Source organism: Hypomesus transpacificus, chromosome 5, assembly GCF_021917145.1.
Source record: "Hypomesus transpacificus isolate Combined female chromosome 5, fHypTra1, whole genome shotgun sequence".
NCBI classification, from domain to species: Eukaryota; Metazoa; Chordata; class Actinopteri; order Osmeriformes; family Osmeridae; genus Hypomesus; species Hypomesus transpacificus.
Window position 1 is genome coordinate 2,734,461 of NC_061064.1, and position 16,952 is coordinate 2,751,412.

At 46.3% G+C, this 16,952-nt stretch overlaps 4 protein-coding genes across 6 annotated transcripts; 3 read left to right on the plus strand and 1 right to left on the minus strand.

Moving 5' to 3' along the window:
• The first annotated feature begins 876 nt into the window (after window positions 1-876).
• Window positions 877-1,372, plus strand: LOC124468093 (syncollin-like). The gene has a single exon (XM_047020672.1). The coding sequence runs from the start codon at window positions 892-894 to the stop codon at window positions 1,309-1,311; it is 420 nt and encodes a 139-aa protein (XP_046876628.1). The 5' UTR covers window positions 877-891; the 3' UTR covers window positions 1,312-1,372.
• Window positions 1,373-2,624: 1,252 nt separating this feature from the next.
• Window positions 2,625-3,829, plus strand: gng8 (guanine nucleotide binding protein (G protein), gamma 8). The gene is made up of 3 exons (XM_047020645.1): window positions 2,625-2,684; window positions 3,484-3,593; window positions 3,678-3,829. The coding sequence occupies exons 2-3, from the start codon at window positions 3,510-3,512 to the stop codon at window positions 3,804-3,806; spliced, it is 213 nt and encodes a 70-aa protein (XP_046876601.1). The 5' UTR covers window positions 2,625-2,684; window positions 3,484-3,509; the 3' UTR covers window positions 3,807-3,829.
• Window positions 3,830-4,561: 732 nt separating this feature from the next.
• Window positions 4,562-8,200, plus strand: tmem45b (transmembrane protein 45B). Its single transcript, XM_047020558.1, has 6 exons — window positions 4,562-4,676; window positions 5,905-6,110; window positions 6,392-6,604; window positions 6,715-6,899; window positions 7,250-7,392; window positions 7,627-8,200. Exons 2-6 carry the CDS (start codon window positions 5,921-5,923, stop codon window positions 7,736-7,738), a joined length of 843 nt encoding a protein of 280 aa, XP_046876514.1. The 5' UTR covers window positions 4,562-4,676; window positions 5,905-5,920; the 3' UTR covers window positions 7,739-8,200.
• A 227-nt stretch (window positions 8,201-8,427) lies between these two features.
• Window positions 8,428-16,945, minus strand: nfrkb (nuclear factor related to kappaB binding protein). Of its 3 annotated transcripts, none has more exons than XM_047020556.1 (26): window positions 16,662-16,945; window positions 16,305-16,465; window positions 15,972-16,173; window positions 15,718-15,845; window positions 15,455-15,626; window positions 15,271-15,372; window positions 15,006-15,079; window positions 14,724-14,808; window positions 14,390-14,582; window positions 14,069-14,180; window positions 13,781-13,907; window positions 13,612-13,689; window positions 13,445-13,524; window positions 13,300-13,346; window positions 13,121-13,184; window positions 12,820-12,994; window positions 12,404-12,510; window positions 12,171-12,294; window positions 11,583-11,662; window positions 11,101-11,300; window positions 10,712-10,976; window positions 10,348-10,551; window positions 9,462-10,193; window positions 9,175-9,281; window positions 8,931-9,066; window positions 8,428-8,827 (listed from the first exon to the last, which is right to left on the minus strand). In XM_047020556.1, exons 2-26 carry the CDS (start codon window positions 16,428-16,430, stop codon window positions 8,693-8,695), a joined length of 3,855 nt encoding a protein of 1,284 aa, XP_046876512.1. In that variant the 5' UTR covers window positions 16,431-16,465; window positions 16,662-16,945; the 3' UTR covers window positions 8,428-8,692. The 3 variants fall into 3 exon arrangements, with proteins under 3 accessions (XP_046876512.1, XP_046876511.1, XP_046876513.1); XM_047020555.1 differs by having other exon boundaries at window positions 16,809-16,937; XM_047020557.1 differs by having other exon boundaries at window positions 13,121-13,181; window positions 16,662-16,937.
• Between the last annotated feature and the right edge of the window lie 7 nt (window positions 16,946-16,952).

Here is a 16,952-nt window from a genome sequence, read left to right on the forward strand (position 1 = left end):
TTGTTAGCGTCATGCATGTAAATGTTGCCATCTGTTAAGGACTGTGCATTTGCAGTCAAATCCTAAAAACATGATCTTGTAGTCTGAATATGAGTCACTGTGAGTGAACAGCCAGACAACAGGTAAGGAGGCAGCTGCAGTAGTTCATAGCTGTGTTGGGCTGGCCTTAGGTGTCAAATAGGACTGGTCTAAACCAAACAGATTGGATAAGGCACACCTGTCCTCAGGTAATCTGGCTTTGAATGGGGCAATTTTTTTTTCCACACCTCAGTGTTTTTCAGTTCAGACTGTACTTAAGATACAATTCTCTGGAAAAAAGCCCCAGCAACAGCACCCTTGCCAATTTAGTGACAGACTAGGCTTGTGTCATTAGCCACGTTACCCCACTTCACTCAGTGAAAGCTAACTGGTTGATCAAACAAAACTGAAAATGCCCAAATCCCAAGTGTGGCATTGTGAATAGGCAGTTTCATGAAAACATCTTGAATATAGGAAAGCTTTGTTGACACAAACAAAAACATAAAATACGGAGGCAAGTGAGTGACTGAAAGGTGCCAAACACAGTCAGCCTTCAATTTAGTGGGTTCAAATTTTACAACAACTCATGATCTATTTGCGGTTTAAGATGACAAAAAGTATAGGTCAGTGTCAACTCCATCTTCAAAGAAAGAAATCAAAAAATGTCATTAAGCTTGCACTTAACCATTTACAAACATTGTAAACTGTCTCTGGTACTGGTGTTGGTCAATTCATAATCGGATGCACTGTCTAACCTTTCGAAGGATAAGCTTGGGTGCACCTGTGACAAAACTTTAATGTTCTCATCTTAGACCAACAATTACGCAACACAACCGATAGTATAACGCTATATAAACATGACCAATTGTGTCCATGTCTGCACTCTCAGAGGACAACATGAGGACAATCATTGCTTTGATTTTGGGTGCGTCGTGCATGGTGGTCTTGCATGCACTATGTCCAGAACCTAACACGTTGACAGATTTTAACGGCAATAAGATTTGTGCACGCCTGTTTGAAGACAGTCACTACGTGTACGATCAAAGTTGTGGTGGAGAGGCTCTCGATATCCACAAAGATGACGACGTCCCGATCATGCCGTACAGTTGGAGAAACCGTGCCTCCTCCTTGGTGGTGTCAAGCCGCTGCTCCCTGACTGTGTGGTCACGAATCAAGAAGGAAGGAAGCAAGCGCAAATTCTCAGCAGGAATTCAGTACCGTCTCAAAGATGTGGGCCAGGGCCTGTTCGGGAACTGGGACAACGACATCGCCGCGCACTACTGCACCTGCTAGATGTGGAGGTCGCTGCAGCAAGTTTGCTTGTCACTGAGCACAAATAAATGAATGAAGTTTAGCAAATGTCTCGTCATTATATTTTTGTTAGGCTTATGTATTTTTGAAAGGCATACCAAAACAACACAACGCAATTACTGGAAACGAAAGGTGTGCCTATATTATGTCAGTGACTATTGTCAATCTTGGAATATGCCTTTAATAAACTATAGACTTGGCCATAATTGTCCATCTTAATAAATGTTTCTAGACTACGAGAGTTGGCTAAACTTAGGCCTATTTGAGTGGCAGACAAGTGTAGACTGTATTGTGCCCACAAATGCCATACACTAGGCTATATGACTGGCATAGTATAGGCTATATTAATCATCCAGCAACTCACAGCAACAAATACAATTTTGACTCCATTCGTGTCATGATCCCGTAAATGCAGGGAAACACCTGCATGGATTGAAACTGGAAAGGCACAGTGCCTCCTGCTTCCGTCTAGCAACACTGCCGTTTCAGATTCTAATAGAGATGGGTCTGCAGTTACTTAACGTTTTGGATTTCTAATCTTAATTCCTGTTGTGGAACCAGAAATACAGGTTAGCTATTCTACATATATGTGTCTTTGGTGCATCTATTGTATGTTAATAATACCATACATGTAGCCTAGGCTACAGTCAATCGAGGAACAATTTATCTAATTGGTTAAGACTCTCCAGCTCCCTTTTGTGGAGAACGGAAGAATCAAAATAAAAAATAATTTCAACTTGTTCGTCCATTCGGTCACAAAGACAATTACAATATCACGAATGTGGGGTCTTGCTTAACAATGGATCATTTCATTCTGTGGAACTTCTGTGAAACATTATTCAGGTTCATTATTCATAGGCCTCTATAATTGTAAGATGATCTGCTTGTTGATGATTCACTTTAGTAAAAACCTAAAGGCTTACCGGTAACATTTAAAACCATTTAAGAAAACGATCTAAGGTTATTTTAACTGAAACTTCTGCCAAAAGCTTATAGTTACTCACATGTAGTTTCCACACAGGAGACATGTAAAAGAGCCGTTTTCACACTACGTACAGCCTTTTCTATCTGTGAGTCTTATCAGATTGATTCAGCCAGACACTTGGATTGGCATCTATGATATGTGGGTGATGGAGACACAGTCAAGGGAGGAAAGGTCACACCACATGTCGTCTGTTATGGCTGCATTAAACTCTACATGGGGGAAGAACCAGTGCTAATTATGAGAGGAGGCAACCTCCCCACCTACTCTTCCCCATCATCGTCTTAATCTCTTCATTTGTAACAGTACATGGGTAGAGAACTCTATACTTCAACAGCCCTGGATCTATCAGTCAGTTGGTAATCGTTCAGTGGTAAGTGGGAAACATTTATCAAACATTTACATTAATATGTATAACAAATTATATGATGATTTACTTTTGTTTAAATTATTTTATTAGATTGCTGTGGGACAGATACATTTAGCAATAGTAGCAGTTACTGTACATGTTTCATATTGAAATTCACTCTTTGAATTAGTTTTAACTGAGCAAGATGTACATTGCAATGACAAAAAAATGATATTGCTTTCTCATTCTTTTGTATGGAGGCAGATTAAAAATATAAAATGAAAAGTTTATTCTCTCTGAGAAGTGAGTGGACAGGCTAAGGCAAAACATGGGGACCAGCAAAGCAAAGTGATGCAGGTCCACAAATATGGAGATATCAGTGAGGTATCTCTCCTTCATTCACGTGCAACGTAGCGGAAATAAAACGACCACAACTTAAAATAACCCAGCATCATATTTTCTCAAAAAGGACAATCAACACAGACAATCATTTGTGGACCAATTGTTACATAGTACAGTAACAGAGAAGGAGAGAGGTGTATTTACTTCTTAGGTAGATCAGGGGAAGCCTCTTTAGGGAATGTTGTCTGGGCCTGCCCCTCCTGACACCCCCCCCCCCTTAGAGGCCCTCACTGTGCCACTTCCAGCTGAGACCCAGGGAGTGTGAATAACAAGCAAATTAAAACAGTGTCCTTGTGGCTTAATCCAACATGTTGGCATTTATTTATAATGCAAAAGGGCACCATAATTGTATTCACTGCACCTTTAATGTTTTTTAAAAACAGTAATTACTTTAAAGGCATGGTCCAATTGTCACCACCAGGCTGAGCTACACCAGGAAAGGTGAGGATGTCCAATAACATGGCCAAAATAGCCGATGCCAGAAAAACTGTGGAACAACTGAAACTTGAAGTCAACATTGAACGGATGCTTGTAAGTAAGCACACCCCGCAGATACGAGTTGAGTTCAACCATTGTATGTTGCCAAAGTAGAAGTTGATTCAGTTGTGTGTGCAGGTGTCTAAAGCAGCAGCTGACCTGATGGCTTTCTGTGAAGCTCATGCTAAAGAGGACCCGCTGGTGACACCTGTGGTATCCTCTGAAAACCCTTTTCGAGAGAAGAAATTGTTCTGTGCAATACTCTAATTCCAGTACGTCATTATGAAAATAAATGAATGGATAATATATCACTGCAAGAGCAGAATGATGTGTAAATGTTTTTGTACCTATTTATTTTCTACATAGTAGTAGAATATTATTAGATTTATGTAATCAAATATAAATAAACAGGTGTTGGTTTTGAATGATTCATCTAGAGAGGAAGAGAGACTGACATAACTGCAATAAAACAATTATTTCGGATGGAGCAAAGTTCATTTGCTCGTAAATAGTATCCCCAGGTATCTGCGCATCACCCTAAGAGTAGGATTACACATTAACTTAACAGGGCTCCCAGGTTGCACCCTGGCCCCTCTGAACACCCAACCCTGAGTAAATAAGACTACTTTTTAAATGTATTTGTTATCCTTTCAGGGGGTTAGGAATGTCTATTCATGCAATGATTTATACTGTTCCTTTAACTGTCCATGTGTAGACTTAATTTAGCCTATAAAAAATGCACCAGGCGGAAAAGACAACACCGTAACGTTGTGAGAACAACGTTGACGTTGACTTCAACAAATGCAAAACCTGCAACACCATGGCGGATGTTATTTTCTCAGATTCAATCATTCGATTTGAAAGGCATTCCAGTCAAAGAAAAGTTAATTGAATGATTAAATCAGTATACACCATCCACCACTGACCATTTATTTGTCTTAATTTGTTCCCTTGGGAACGGCCCTGGCCTCCTTGGACACACACGAGTCATGCAAATCATGACGGGATCACGTGATGGGTACATTACTACAGGTAGACGAACAGGTGCTCAGTTTCGCCGACGGGTTCAGAATATATCCCTCACTACGGACTGATTTAATTTTAGGAAGTAATTTAGGACATTAAACAACGAGCAAGGTAAAGTTTTAATTTTTTTTAATTTATTTTTATCAAAATAAAAAAACTGCTAAATAGACGCTATAGGAGCTCCACCTCTCATTGAAAACGACGGGAAGGAACACAACGCTTAGCCTGAACAATTAATGAAATTAAGCGTTCCGTATAGGGAAAGCGTACAGTGCTAAATATTTTCTAAATGTTTGATATTTTTTTATCCCCAAAAATTCCTCGAATGTGACCAAATTAAAATGCCGGATGATATCCTAGTACGAGATGTTGGATTTCTTGCCAAGTTGAAAGATACTGCTTATTCATTGATGTTAAAATATGATACCAAGGTTAGCAAGCGAGAAAAACTTGAATGACAGGAGGAATACCACTCCTATATGTAAACACATATTGCCCTCTGCTCTTAGAAACCACAGAGAAGAATGCAAAGTAGTCCATAGTGCCCACAGAGTAGGTTACATGCGTGAAAGGGAATGATCAATCTTAAATTCATTGGCTATAAAACCATAAGTGGTAGAATAGACCTATAAGATTGATATACATAATTTTACCCAAATCACGTTGTCTCTTGAATTTATAGAAGTATTGTTTAGGTTCAATGTCTTTAAATATATATATCTGAGATCTTTGCATGTGTGGTTATGAAATTAGGTAAAACCCCAAAAAACAGGTTTCATCACAGGTTACCTTTTGTTTATGCAAAACAATTCAACTTGTATTTGTATTGTTTGTGTTTTCCAAAAATATATTTTGATTCACAAGCAAAGTTGAAAGTTGATCTATAGTGTATTCTACTTGTTATCCTTTAGAAACAAAATTATCATGGGAATTAAGTCACCTTACCTTCCCCCAACACAAGTTATAACATTAGGGCAAGTAGTTGAAAAGGAATACATGATGTAGTCTAATGTAACTTAAATAAAAAAGGTTTGAATTTAAAATGATGAAGTGTACGTAAGGATTTAATGCTGAATTTATGAAATTAGCACTTTTGTGTTGTGCCCATGTTGTTTGATATTCAATTTGATTAGATTTTATGCTGAATGTTATGTTGCCATGGTGGGTCCCATAAGGGGTGCTGTTGTCACCCAGGAAGCAGGGTTAATATCTACAGCGTGGCTATGACTATTGTATTTTGCAAGGTCATAAATATTTGTCATAATGATCTGTTTGTGGAATAAACAAAAATCGAACTAAATTAGACATGCAACTCTATTGTATGTGCTGTGTATTTTAGGGAGAAGTGTAGAAAGATGGCCAACTTTAAGGGACATGCTCTTCCTGGGAGCTTCTTTCTGCTGTTTGGCCTGTGGTGGTCTGTGAAACACCCACTCCAACACTGCTGGAGGAAGCAACAGGCCAAAGGAAGACAGAAACCGCACCCATTCTTCACAAGAATGGACTTAATTGAAGGGATCATCAAAATCTTCTTTGCCTTTGTTGGTGAGTGCTCTGTTGTCTCACATTCTGACCAGTCAACGTACATTTACATTTAGTCATTTAGCAGACGCTCTTATCCAGAGGGACGTACAGTGAGTACAGGGACATTCCCCCCAAAGCAAGTAGGGTGAAGTGCCTTGCCCAAGGACACAACATCATTTGGCACGGCTGGGAATTGAACTGGCAACCTTCAGATTACTAGCCCGAGCCCCTTACTGCTCAGCCATCTGACTCCCCGACGTAGATCAAGTCTGAGGGTCCTGTCCTGTGGTCTTCCTCTACAGGCATAATGGCTGAACAGTTTGTGCCAGACGGCCCACATGCCCAGCTTTACGACCACGAGGACCAGTCCTGGGTGAAGTTGATGAACTGGCAACACAGCACAATGTACCTGTTCTACGGGATCTCTGGAATTGCAGACATTCTCAGTTTCTCGTCACCTTCCGCTCCTCCAGGTCTAGACCGGCTTGGTCTCTCCATGGCTCTCTTTGTCGAAGGTAAATCCATCAGTGTTTCTGTTCGCCCCCCCCGTCACGGATCACTTAACAGCTCGTCAGGCCAGCGGGGTGCTGACATGATGTGTATAACTGTGTTTATCATCTGCCAGGGTTCCTGTTTTACTTCCACATCCACATGCGCCCCCCCCTGGACTCTCACATCCATTCCCTGCTGCTGGTGGCTGTGTTTGGGGGCTCCGCCAGCACCCTGCTGGAGGTGTTCCTAAAAGACAACCTCCTCCTGGAGCTTATTAGGGCCAGTCTGGCAGTCCTTCAAGGCTCCTGGTTCTACCAGGTAATACATCACCACCGCAACCAAAATATGTGTGTGTGTGTGTGTGTGTGTGTGTGTGGGGGGGGAGTTGTTTTGGTAGTATAGAAACAGGGGTCAGATGGCTGAGCGGTTAGGGAATCGGGCTAGTAATCAGAAGGTTGCCGTTTCAATTCCCGGCCGTGCCAAATGACGTTGTGTCCTTGGGCAAGGCACTTCACCCTACTTGCCTAGGGGAGAATGTCCCTGTACCTACTGTAAGTCGCTCTGGATAAGAGCGTCTGCTAAATAACTACATGTACAAATGTAAATACCCTGTTCTCCCAGTTTGCTCTTGTACTGAACCGTAGGGCATATGCCGTTTGCTCTTTCAGATTGGCTTTGTGCTGTATCCGTTAAATGGACAAGAGTGGAATCTGGAGTTGCATGACAACGTCATGTTTGTCACAATGTGCTTCTGTTGGCATTTAGCCATGGCTCTGATGATTGTGGGAGGGAACTTCTCCTTGGTCTTGTTGTAAGTATCCACCTTCGCTGCTTATGTGACAGATGTCACCATGTCACTCGTCAACATTGTCTTCAACCCCACATACTGTGTCATGCACTGGTTCCTGTTTTATATACTTTACTATAGTGATACAGTGAACATTGGCCTTTCGCCTTTTCATTACTGATTGGCAAACGTTATCTTGATATCACTTCCTAGTTTGAGTCAGCAAATGGTCAATGGTCTGTTCTCGTGCCCCAACAGCGCTGTCAAACGATGTTCCGGGACACCCAGTGACATCGAAATCGGAATGAAAAAAACCTCCTCCAGTTCCAGTTCTCACAAAGCACTGCTGCAAGAGTCAGATGAAGAGTAGACTCACTATGAAGAATTACTGCAAGGAATTCCCTACTTTTTTATGCTTGAGTATGTTGATTGGCCATGGTTTAGAAGACATGGCTAACCAAATCACATGTCTTCTACTTGCACATTTATACTTTCTTTACTTTCTCCTCCATAAAATAAATAAAATGTAGAAAACTTATTACAATCTGAGATGGGAGAGAAAAGACATTCAGACAATACGTGAAATTATAATGCACTGAAATAAGCAACTGTTCTCAGAATACCAAAATACAATCATATAGTGTTTTGTGTTTTAAAATTCTGACAGCAGGTTAACATTGTTCAGTTCAAGCAAGTTAAACATTTACTCTGGTCCCACCTGTTTGCTGAGTTGAATTCTCTTCCTGAAACGTCCAAGCTGATTGTCACAATGCCATATGGTTCATTTCAATATCCTTATTTACAATACTACTACTGTGATGTTCACATAAAACAAAACGACTTTAAAGAGTTTGCATGAATTAACCTATGTATTTTATACAAATGAGCTGCCATTCTGTGTTAAGTGCACTCAAAATATTCTATGAAGTGATAGTACTGTTGACTACCCTTATCTATGACATGGAAAACATCTTGCACAATCTCATCTAATTTATTGAGCTAATCTGCTTCCATGTGTTCGAAACTTCAGTGAATAGAAATAAAAAGGAGGCACAGGCGTTGTGGAAAATACACATTTTATCTGTTGAATAAACAATGAGAAATAATGTCATTGAATGACATGACATTTACATATGCTGCTGAATGAACCCAGGGACACTTCACCAAAAGGCCTTCAGTGCCGTCATTACCACAGGCATGCTGAAACCAAACCCCGACATTAGAACAGAGTGACGAGAGGGCTGCTGTAATGGGCTGGCGTCTGGCTCACCATGCCCCCCCCCCCCTCAGGATGTGGACCCTTGAGATCCCTCCCTGCCCGGCCTCACTGGGGCGGTGGGGGTTCAGGGGTGCGTTTGGGTGAGGGCGCCGTGGTGACCACCACCGTGGAAACAGACTTAGGAGAGCCCGAGACCGTGCGCTGTTGGAGCTGTTGAGCCGGAACTGTCTGGATACGCACCTGAAAGACATGGATGGACCAACTTGTAACAACGGTGATGGTAAAAGTCTGTTTATTTTCACCATATGATAACGAGGTATGCTATGGTGTGTGGGCAGCTAACCTGTGTGGCCTGGCCTTGCTGTTGCAGCTGCTGTAACTGCTGTGCGGTGACAAAGCTGACTGGCTTGTTCCCACCTATCAGCTTAGTGCCTGCAGGCATGGTAGTCAGGATGATGTTCCTGCCCAGACTGCCAATGCTGCTCGGAAGAGACACACACACACACACACACACACACACTACTTAGTGGATCTTCTTGCCGTGGTGGTTGACAGAGTGAGACAGACACACTGTTAAGCAGACTCACTTTGTATTGATGTTTCCCTTCAGTATGGGTGTGGTCACCACACTCTTGTTTTTGAGTGGGTGGCTGAGGACAGACAGGGGCACTGTGATTCGAGCCGGTAACTTGCCCTGTGGAGGCAGAGAGAGAGAGACCAGATTTAGGAGGGGTGGCGTTCCCTTCAAGGTAGCGTTAGTAACATCAAAACCAGCTTTACCATACAGTTTTCTCATCTCCTGCCTCACAATATTTACAAAATGTTCAAACACTTTGAACACAGTTGTTTCCTGGCTGAGGGAGGTTTTTCTCACCGTCTGGGTGGTGACCACGGTGGCGCTGACAGGCACCTGGCGGACAGTAGCCGTGGCCGTCCCCAGGGTCAGGGTCGAGGCCGAGGCCGAGGCCGCGGGGCCTAGCGTCACCCCTTTGGCTCCGCCCATGCCGCTGGTGCCTATGGTGACCGTAGCAGTGCCTGCAGACACCGTGGCTGGCTTGCTGCCAGAAGTGGTGGTCATGGTGATGGTTTGGCCCTGCTTATGAGGGATAACCCCCAGGCCTGGCATGATGCGGATGGTGGTGCTGGTCTTTGAGTCGGGGGAGGAGACGGTGGAGAAGGTTCGGGTTTTCTGGTCGGCCATAGTGACGGCCAGGGTGGGCATCAGGCGGATAGCCGTGTCTCCGGCTGCCTTCAACAGGGTGGCAGTGCCCGCGGCGGCCTTGGCCGCCTCTGAGGAGGACGTGGCTGGGTTGGAGGAGGGAGGGTGGGGCGGCGTCACGTGGAGCGTGGCTGATATGCTCTTGCCGGCGCCGCCGGCCGTGCCCAGCATGTCGGGGGTGAGCTTGACGGTGGTGACGGGGGACTTGGTGAGCGTGGCCATCATGTCGGGGGTGATGCGGAGGACCGTCTGACCTTTGGCGTCCGTGGTGATGGAGGAGGGGGGCAGGCGGAGCACGTCCTTCCCCTGGATGCGCAGGTTGGTGGCGGTAATGGGGATGGACGCTCCACCCTGAGTCTTCCTGCCCAGCTGCCCTGTGATGGCCACCTAGAGACACATGAAACAAGACTTCCCTCTAACATCCAGTATGTTATCGAGTTCAACAGCGCAAGCTTTTAGTTTAACATCCATTGAAGCAGGCAGGTTAGTTATATTATAAGATAGATTGTTAGTTATGTTATGAAAGGGCCCTGCTGTGGACCTGTTTGATGATGTTCTGGCTGGTGACTCCCTGGAGGAGAGCAGGGGAGGCAGGGTTGTGAACAGGGCTGACTGGGGAGCCAGTCTGAGGTTTGGCTACGGTCACAGTAGAGGCCAGGCCTGACACAGACATGACCGACTGACCTCTAGCTGCCTGCACCGGGCTACCGACCGACTGGGTCCTCAGAGGTAGCGACACTACCGCCTGCGCGCGCACACACACACACACACATACACACACACAGTAATGAAAGAAAGCAGATTCAAAACATTAGCATCAGGCTTCTCTGGTATGAGATCATATCTAAAAATAAATCCAGCTAACCAGAAAACGAAACTACTGAGATCTCGATAGACTGGCTTACCTGAGTTATGCCTTTGGTGCCCACGCTGACTGGTAACCTGATCTGATGAGTGGTGGGATGCACCAGCGTGCCTCCCGGGGAGGCTGTCAGGCCGGCCTGGGCAGAGACCACCCGTACCTGGGAGAGGGAGCCTGCTCCTCCCGGGTGGGCCACCACCCTGGCTGTGTGCTGGGCAGCAGAGGGCTGGGAGGCCTGGGGCCCCGCCTGGCTGCTGGACAGGATGGTGCCTAGCTGGGGCATTGAGGGAGGGGACACCAGGAGAACGCTGGGAAGAGGAGGAGGAGGAGAACAAGGGATCAGACCGTGGACTGATCATAATCCAGCAAATGACAGTATGTTAGATCACTGAGCCCCAGAGACTGCATCTGTTGAGATGCTGTGTCACTGACCCTGGGCTGGACTTGACGGAGTCTGGGACTCTGGCTTTGATGGGAGTGGAGGCAGCAGGGGCAAGAGGAGATTTGGGGGTTCCAGGGGTGCTGGGGGTGGGGGTAGTGGGGGTGGGTGACATGGGACTGGCCCCCACATCACTCAGGCCGCTCTGTCCTGCTTCCAGCGAGCCAGTCTTACCGCCCTCCTTCCCAGACTTCTACGAGACACAAGAAGAAACAGAAACAGAAAGGAAGTTTTGGGAATTGAACTCAAAACCTTGTTGCTGTGAGTCAGCAGTACCACACACAACGGTAATGTGTTACACCAAACAGACATCTACTTTACCATAGCAACATAGCAACAAATTACAAAAGCTCTTTTGGTAGTTAAACCTTCAGGTCCGACCAGATTTTCCAGTTTAAAAAACGAATTCCTGCGGAAGATGAAGACCCGGCAATGTGGAGTGTTTATATATCAACCTAGGGGGAGTGACACTCACAGGTTTGGATGGAGGTTTAGGTTTCTGCTGCAGAGCTTTCCTGGCCTTGGCAGCGGCGGCTTGAGCCTGGTGGATTCTCTCTGGGGAAGGAGGGGCAGTTCAAATCAAATCCACACGCACACAGATGGTAAAACAGATGGGAAGCAGGGTCGACTTGTAGGACGCGAATGAGGATTTCATAAAGAATGTCTGAGAGTGCCCCTATGTTTGTCAAATTTGGTTACCCTTATGTTTACTGTTTTAGCCATAAAAAATAGGTTATATTATATTTGTATACCAACAACAAATAAAACAGGACACACATGAGAAAGAAACTGGATGTTTTGGCCCACACCTTCGGAACCTGTAGTACCACCTTTAACCTGGAGCTGAGCATTCCAGAATTGGGTGAAATAAATTTGACTACACGTGACTCACTTTTACAATGCAAACTTGCCGACACGGGACCAGCTCAGGGGAGGTAAATGTTCTACTCTGCTGATCCTTCCACAAATCACATGAAATTTCAATTTCCATATTTGTGTTTACGTTGCCTGGGCCAGGCCAAGAAACCACACCCTGTCGAGGATGCTGCTAAACCAGGCTCACCAAACTCCTCCTGGCTGCGGTCCCGGTGCAGGTAGATCCATAGCTTGCGGCCGATGTCGTACTTCACACAGGGATCCTTCTCATAGTGCAGCCGGTCCAGAGCACCGCTGACCACTGTGTTCACCTGCACGGAGCGGCAACACAAGTCTTGCTGACACACACCACACCACATCACCCCTGCAAACCTGGCTTTAATACTTGATTATTGTGGCTGTGTTTCCTGTGTGTCCAACCTGGGCACTGGTGACATCCGGGGCCAGGAACTGAGAGTCCTTCAGCAGCTCACAGATCTCCGCCCTGGTGCCCTCTCCGTTAGGAAGCCTGGCTGCTGCGTCTCTCACTGGGGGAGAGGAGGGAGGGAGGGGGGAGGGAGGGGGGGAGGGAGGGGGAGGGAAGGGAAGGGGGGGAGGGAGGGAGAGGAGGAGGTGGGGGGAGGAAGGGAGGTGTGGGGGAAAGGAGAAGGAGGATAGGGGGGTGGACAGTGTCATTCTAACCAGCCATTTACTCCAGCTTTCACCAGCATCTCTGTCTCAAAAGGAACCTAGAATAAATACAATTTTATACAATAAAAACAAACAATCAAAGTCAAAGTGCCGTGGCTGAGCTGCGGGGGTCTTTCTGCAGGAGCCTAGGAGGGAGCCAGACTCACCCAGGGAGAGGATCGTGACATAGGCCGGCCGGTCGGAGCGCAGCAGGGTGTGTTCCCGCGCTTTGTTGAGGGACATCTCCTTATCAAACACCCCCTTCACAGGCCCCACCACTGAGTCGAAGCCGTGCATGCGGAAGGTGAAGGCTTTGTGAGGCTGGTCGTAGCGCTGCTGCTCCTGGTGGCCCGAGACGAAGGTTCGCAAAAAAAACAAACAGAAATTCAGAAAGTGTCGCGTGTTGATGGTGAGCGATGCAGGTGAAGAGGCTGTGTGAGGCCTGGCTGGCCGGGGTCGGGCACTGACCTGGACTTGGAAGACATGCCTCTCGTCTCCAGTGCTGGGCCGCACTACATAGTCTGTCCAACTGCTTGGTCACAAAGAAAACAAGCCTACTGTCAACACAGCTGTAAGCTACACCCGCTACGTGGCTGCTAATGTAGCTGGACCCTGAGACCCTGAGTGATGTCACAATGGACACTTACACTCGAGGAATCGGAGACGTCATCTCAGCTGGATCTTCATTCTCGGTCTGTGAGGGAAAACACAGATCCAAATCGAATGGCTGCAGAACACAGAGTATGCTCTTTCAGCCTGGTGCGAGAGGGATGGAAGACGCGCCATAGCTACCTTGACAACGACCATGTCCTTGGAATCCACCCACAACTGAAACAGAGCGCTCAGGTCCTTCTCTCCATCCACACTGGGACCTTGAACACGTGACATTTCCCCTCTGACATGACCGAGTGTTTACATTTACCGAGCAAAGGTTTTTTTCCGTTGACTCGTAATCTTACCAATCCACTTCCACTGCTGAGAGCGATCCTTGAACTCCACGTAGGGGCTGAAGCCTGTGGGGAGACCCATGGTGCCGGCTGGGGGGAACGGCAGAACGCGAGACAGAGGATAAAGTCATGTGATGCATTGTGAGGGAGTGAGGGATGACTTTGTCGCTCTCGTACCCACCTTTACTCTCCGCAGCCAGGAAGTGCAGGGCCGGCAGCACCATCTCTGACCAGCAGGAGGCACAAGAGAACCAGGGGTTGAGGGAGCTGGCAGCAGAAGATTGCCAATGTTGGACTTTCTCCTCCAACTGAGAAGAAAACACAAAACAAAGGACGGAATCCACTGTGATGCTCAATTACCCGTTTTATGGTTACCCTTTCTTAACTCTGGTCAGTTCTAACATTGTGTGGTACCATACACATAGGACATTGACAGTCTTTGTGTGTGTGTGTGTGCGTGTGAGACTACCATAGAAGTACTGGCGAGGCACTCCAGTCTCAGGATGTTCTCTAGCAGACTGAAGAAGCTCACAGCGATCTCCTCCACCATGACAGGGCTGCTCTGTGCTTCCTCCATCGGCCTGTAGAGGGCAGCGCACACCAGAACATGAGGACAAAAGGAGATCCAATAACAGGACAGCAGATACATCATACACCATGAAGGTGTTTGCAAGTCAGCTATATGAACTGGGAGAACATATATTCCTGTGACAGCACCAAGCGGAATGGCCGATTATACTTTAGTGAAAGTTGTAGGTGGGGAGAGGAGACGTGAGGTGTGCTGACTCACTCCTCCTTGACGGTGGGCAGCGGAGTGCTGGGCGTGTCCGGCAGAGCGGAGCTGGGATTGGCCGAGGGAGTCTGGGACTCGGAGGGCATGAAGGCCTCGCAGGGATCCTCCGCCTCCACTTTGATGGGCCTCATCCTCTTCTTCCTCCTCTCCTCTCTCATCCTCCTCTTGGGCAGAGCCAGGTCAAACAGCGCTGAGTGTTGACGGGGGGGGGGGGGGGGGGGGGGGGGGGGGGGGGCAGAGACGCACAATGTTTCCACTGCTGGCTTCCCAGCACATGACTTTAAAGGCTACTTAGGTGTTCAGGATGAACGAACAGAGAGCGTCCACTCACCCACAGCTGAGCCCTTACGGCCTATGTTCACTCTGGACATCATGTCACCCAGATGGATATCAGAGGTCAGCAGGTCTGGGTGGTCCTGTGGACGCATGGACCATTACAATACAACGACACAACAGTCATTGCTGCCTATCAACATCAAAGTGGGGGAGTCTGGATAAAAAATACTTCTAAAGATCAACTTCCAGTTGACTTGAATGTGAATTTGAACATTCTGTGGAAACAAATAAAGGGAATGAAGAGTCATCACAATGAGGGAATGAAAAGGCCACTGACTGGCTGTCGTTTCCTCTTCTCTCTGTGTCTTCTCAGCATGGCTCTCAAGTCCTTCTCTCCCAGCTCGGCTTTTTCTGTGAACGCAATGTCTTCAACTTTGTTTCAGCTGATCATAATACATTCACCTTTGACACGCGCTCATTGAGCAGAGGCCTTTAATCCAAAGTGACGTGCAGTGAAGGGGAATGTCCGACAGCACATGAATCGATGAGTCAATTGACGCAGCGGATGCGAAAGTGGGTGACGGAATGCGGGTGGAGCTAACCTGTAGTCTTCATGTCCTGGGTGGAGAGACTGGGCACCACCCTGAGAGCGACGGTGTGCGTGGGAGAGGGCGGGGACCGGGATCTCTGCAAGGACGCCGTGTCTGAAACAGCAACACCAGAACCAGTGTGACAGCAGTGTCACTAGAGAGCATGAGGTGGCCTGCACAGGAGGACGAGACTCACCGTCGTCATCAGACGACACGTTGCTGTCCCCACACTCGGTCTTGACTTCTTTGAGTATCCGACAAACTCTTCTTCTGACCCTTGTCTCCTGCATCTCTCCATGCGTCTGAGACGGGTACTTTCTTTTTACCGCCATGTCAGGGCCACTGCGGACCGCCAGCTCCACCAGTTCCTATAGAGAGACGCATGCACCAAGACACATTCAAAGAGGCCTTTTACCTTCAACTGGCTACTTTTTAAACGCACGAGGGCAGCCGACAGACCTTTCTGGAGACCAGTATCTGTTTGAGGAGTTGATGGTAGTACTGCTGCAGGGAGTACAGCTGACGCTTCTTTTGAGACTTGGCACACAGCTGTCTGTACTTGACCACCTCTGGATTAAAATAACCATCTGGACACACGCCACACATTTACAATGTATAATTAATTACAGTATCTTTATGATTCATGTAACTTGCAGGCCTACTTCTGGAAAGGTTGTAGGGAATGTGAAAACAGAAAGGCATGGTGGCGATACCTCTGAACTGTTTTTGGGCCAGATGCAGGGGGTTGCCAAAGTGAAAGTTCTGGTTGTTAAAGAGGTTGCTGGTGGTGGTTTCCTGCTCAGTCGTGTTGTTGTCGGGGAACTGAGGCAGGAGCTGGCTGAGGTGCTGTCTCTGAGCATCTGTCAACACTTTGCTCCAGGTGTTTTCACTCAGCACAGAGAAGAAAATGTCGGGCTGTTTACAACAACAACAAAAAACAACAGCACACAATAAAAAAAAAGAACTGCAAACACTGACTTTTCAATGTACTAAAGCAAATTAAATGTTAACATTATTGATCAAGGTACGACTGCTTCATAACTCACATCTTCAAGTAGGTCCTCAGGTAAACTCACTCGGCAGTTTCCCAACATACACTCCTCAGTGATCCGGCCATCAGTCCCTTCCGCTGCGTTTAGGGGCTCTGTCAGCATGTGATCAAGAGCATCCATTCCGCTGTCTCTTCACAATCTAACTAGATATTAAACTATGAAAGATTAAACAGAAAATACAATTAAAATATGAAGTTTAACTGTAGTCTAACTTGTAGCTAAGCTGCATTGGCCCTATCGTAGCTTGGTTAGCTAGATGACTTCTAGATCATACAAGAGAGACGTTTTCTTCAATGCCGTAAACTAGCCATTTCAATTGTAATATTCTAAGTTATTCCAGAATCCTATTACCTTGATGTTTTTCATGCAGGGACAACTATTAGGAAATTGTATTATCCAGTGGTGTGGCTAACGTTACATTCATACATTAGCTTGCTAGATGGTAGTTAACATACTATGATAACACGAATTATTTGCTATCCCGTTTCAACAACTTACATGTTGTATTGTAAATGTATGTATATAAACAAAGCTATCTTTTGAATAGCTGGCTAATTACAGTAATGTAATGTATAGACAGCGAAGTGGCTAGCTGCAAAGCTACGTTGTGTATGTTGTGCATTGTACATTTGCCGTAGGAAA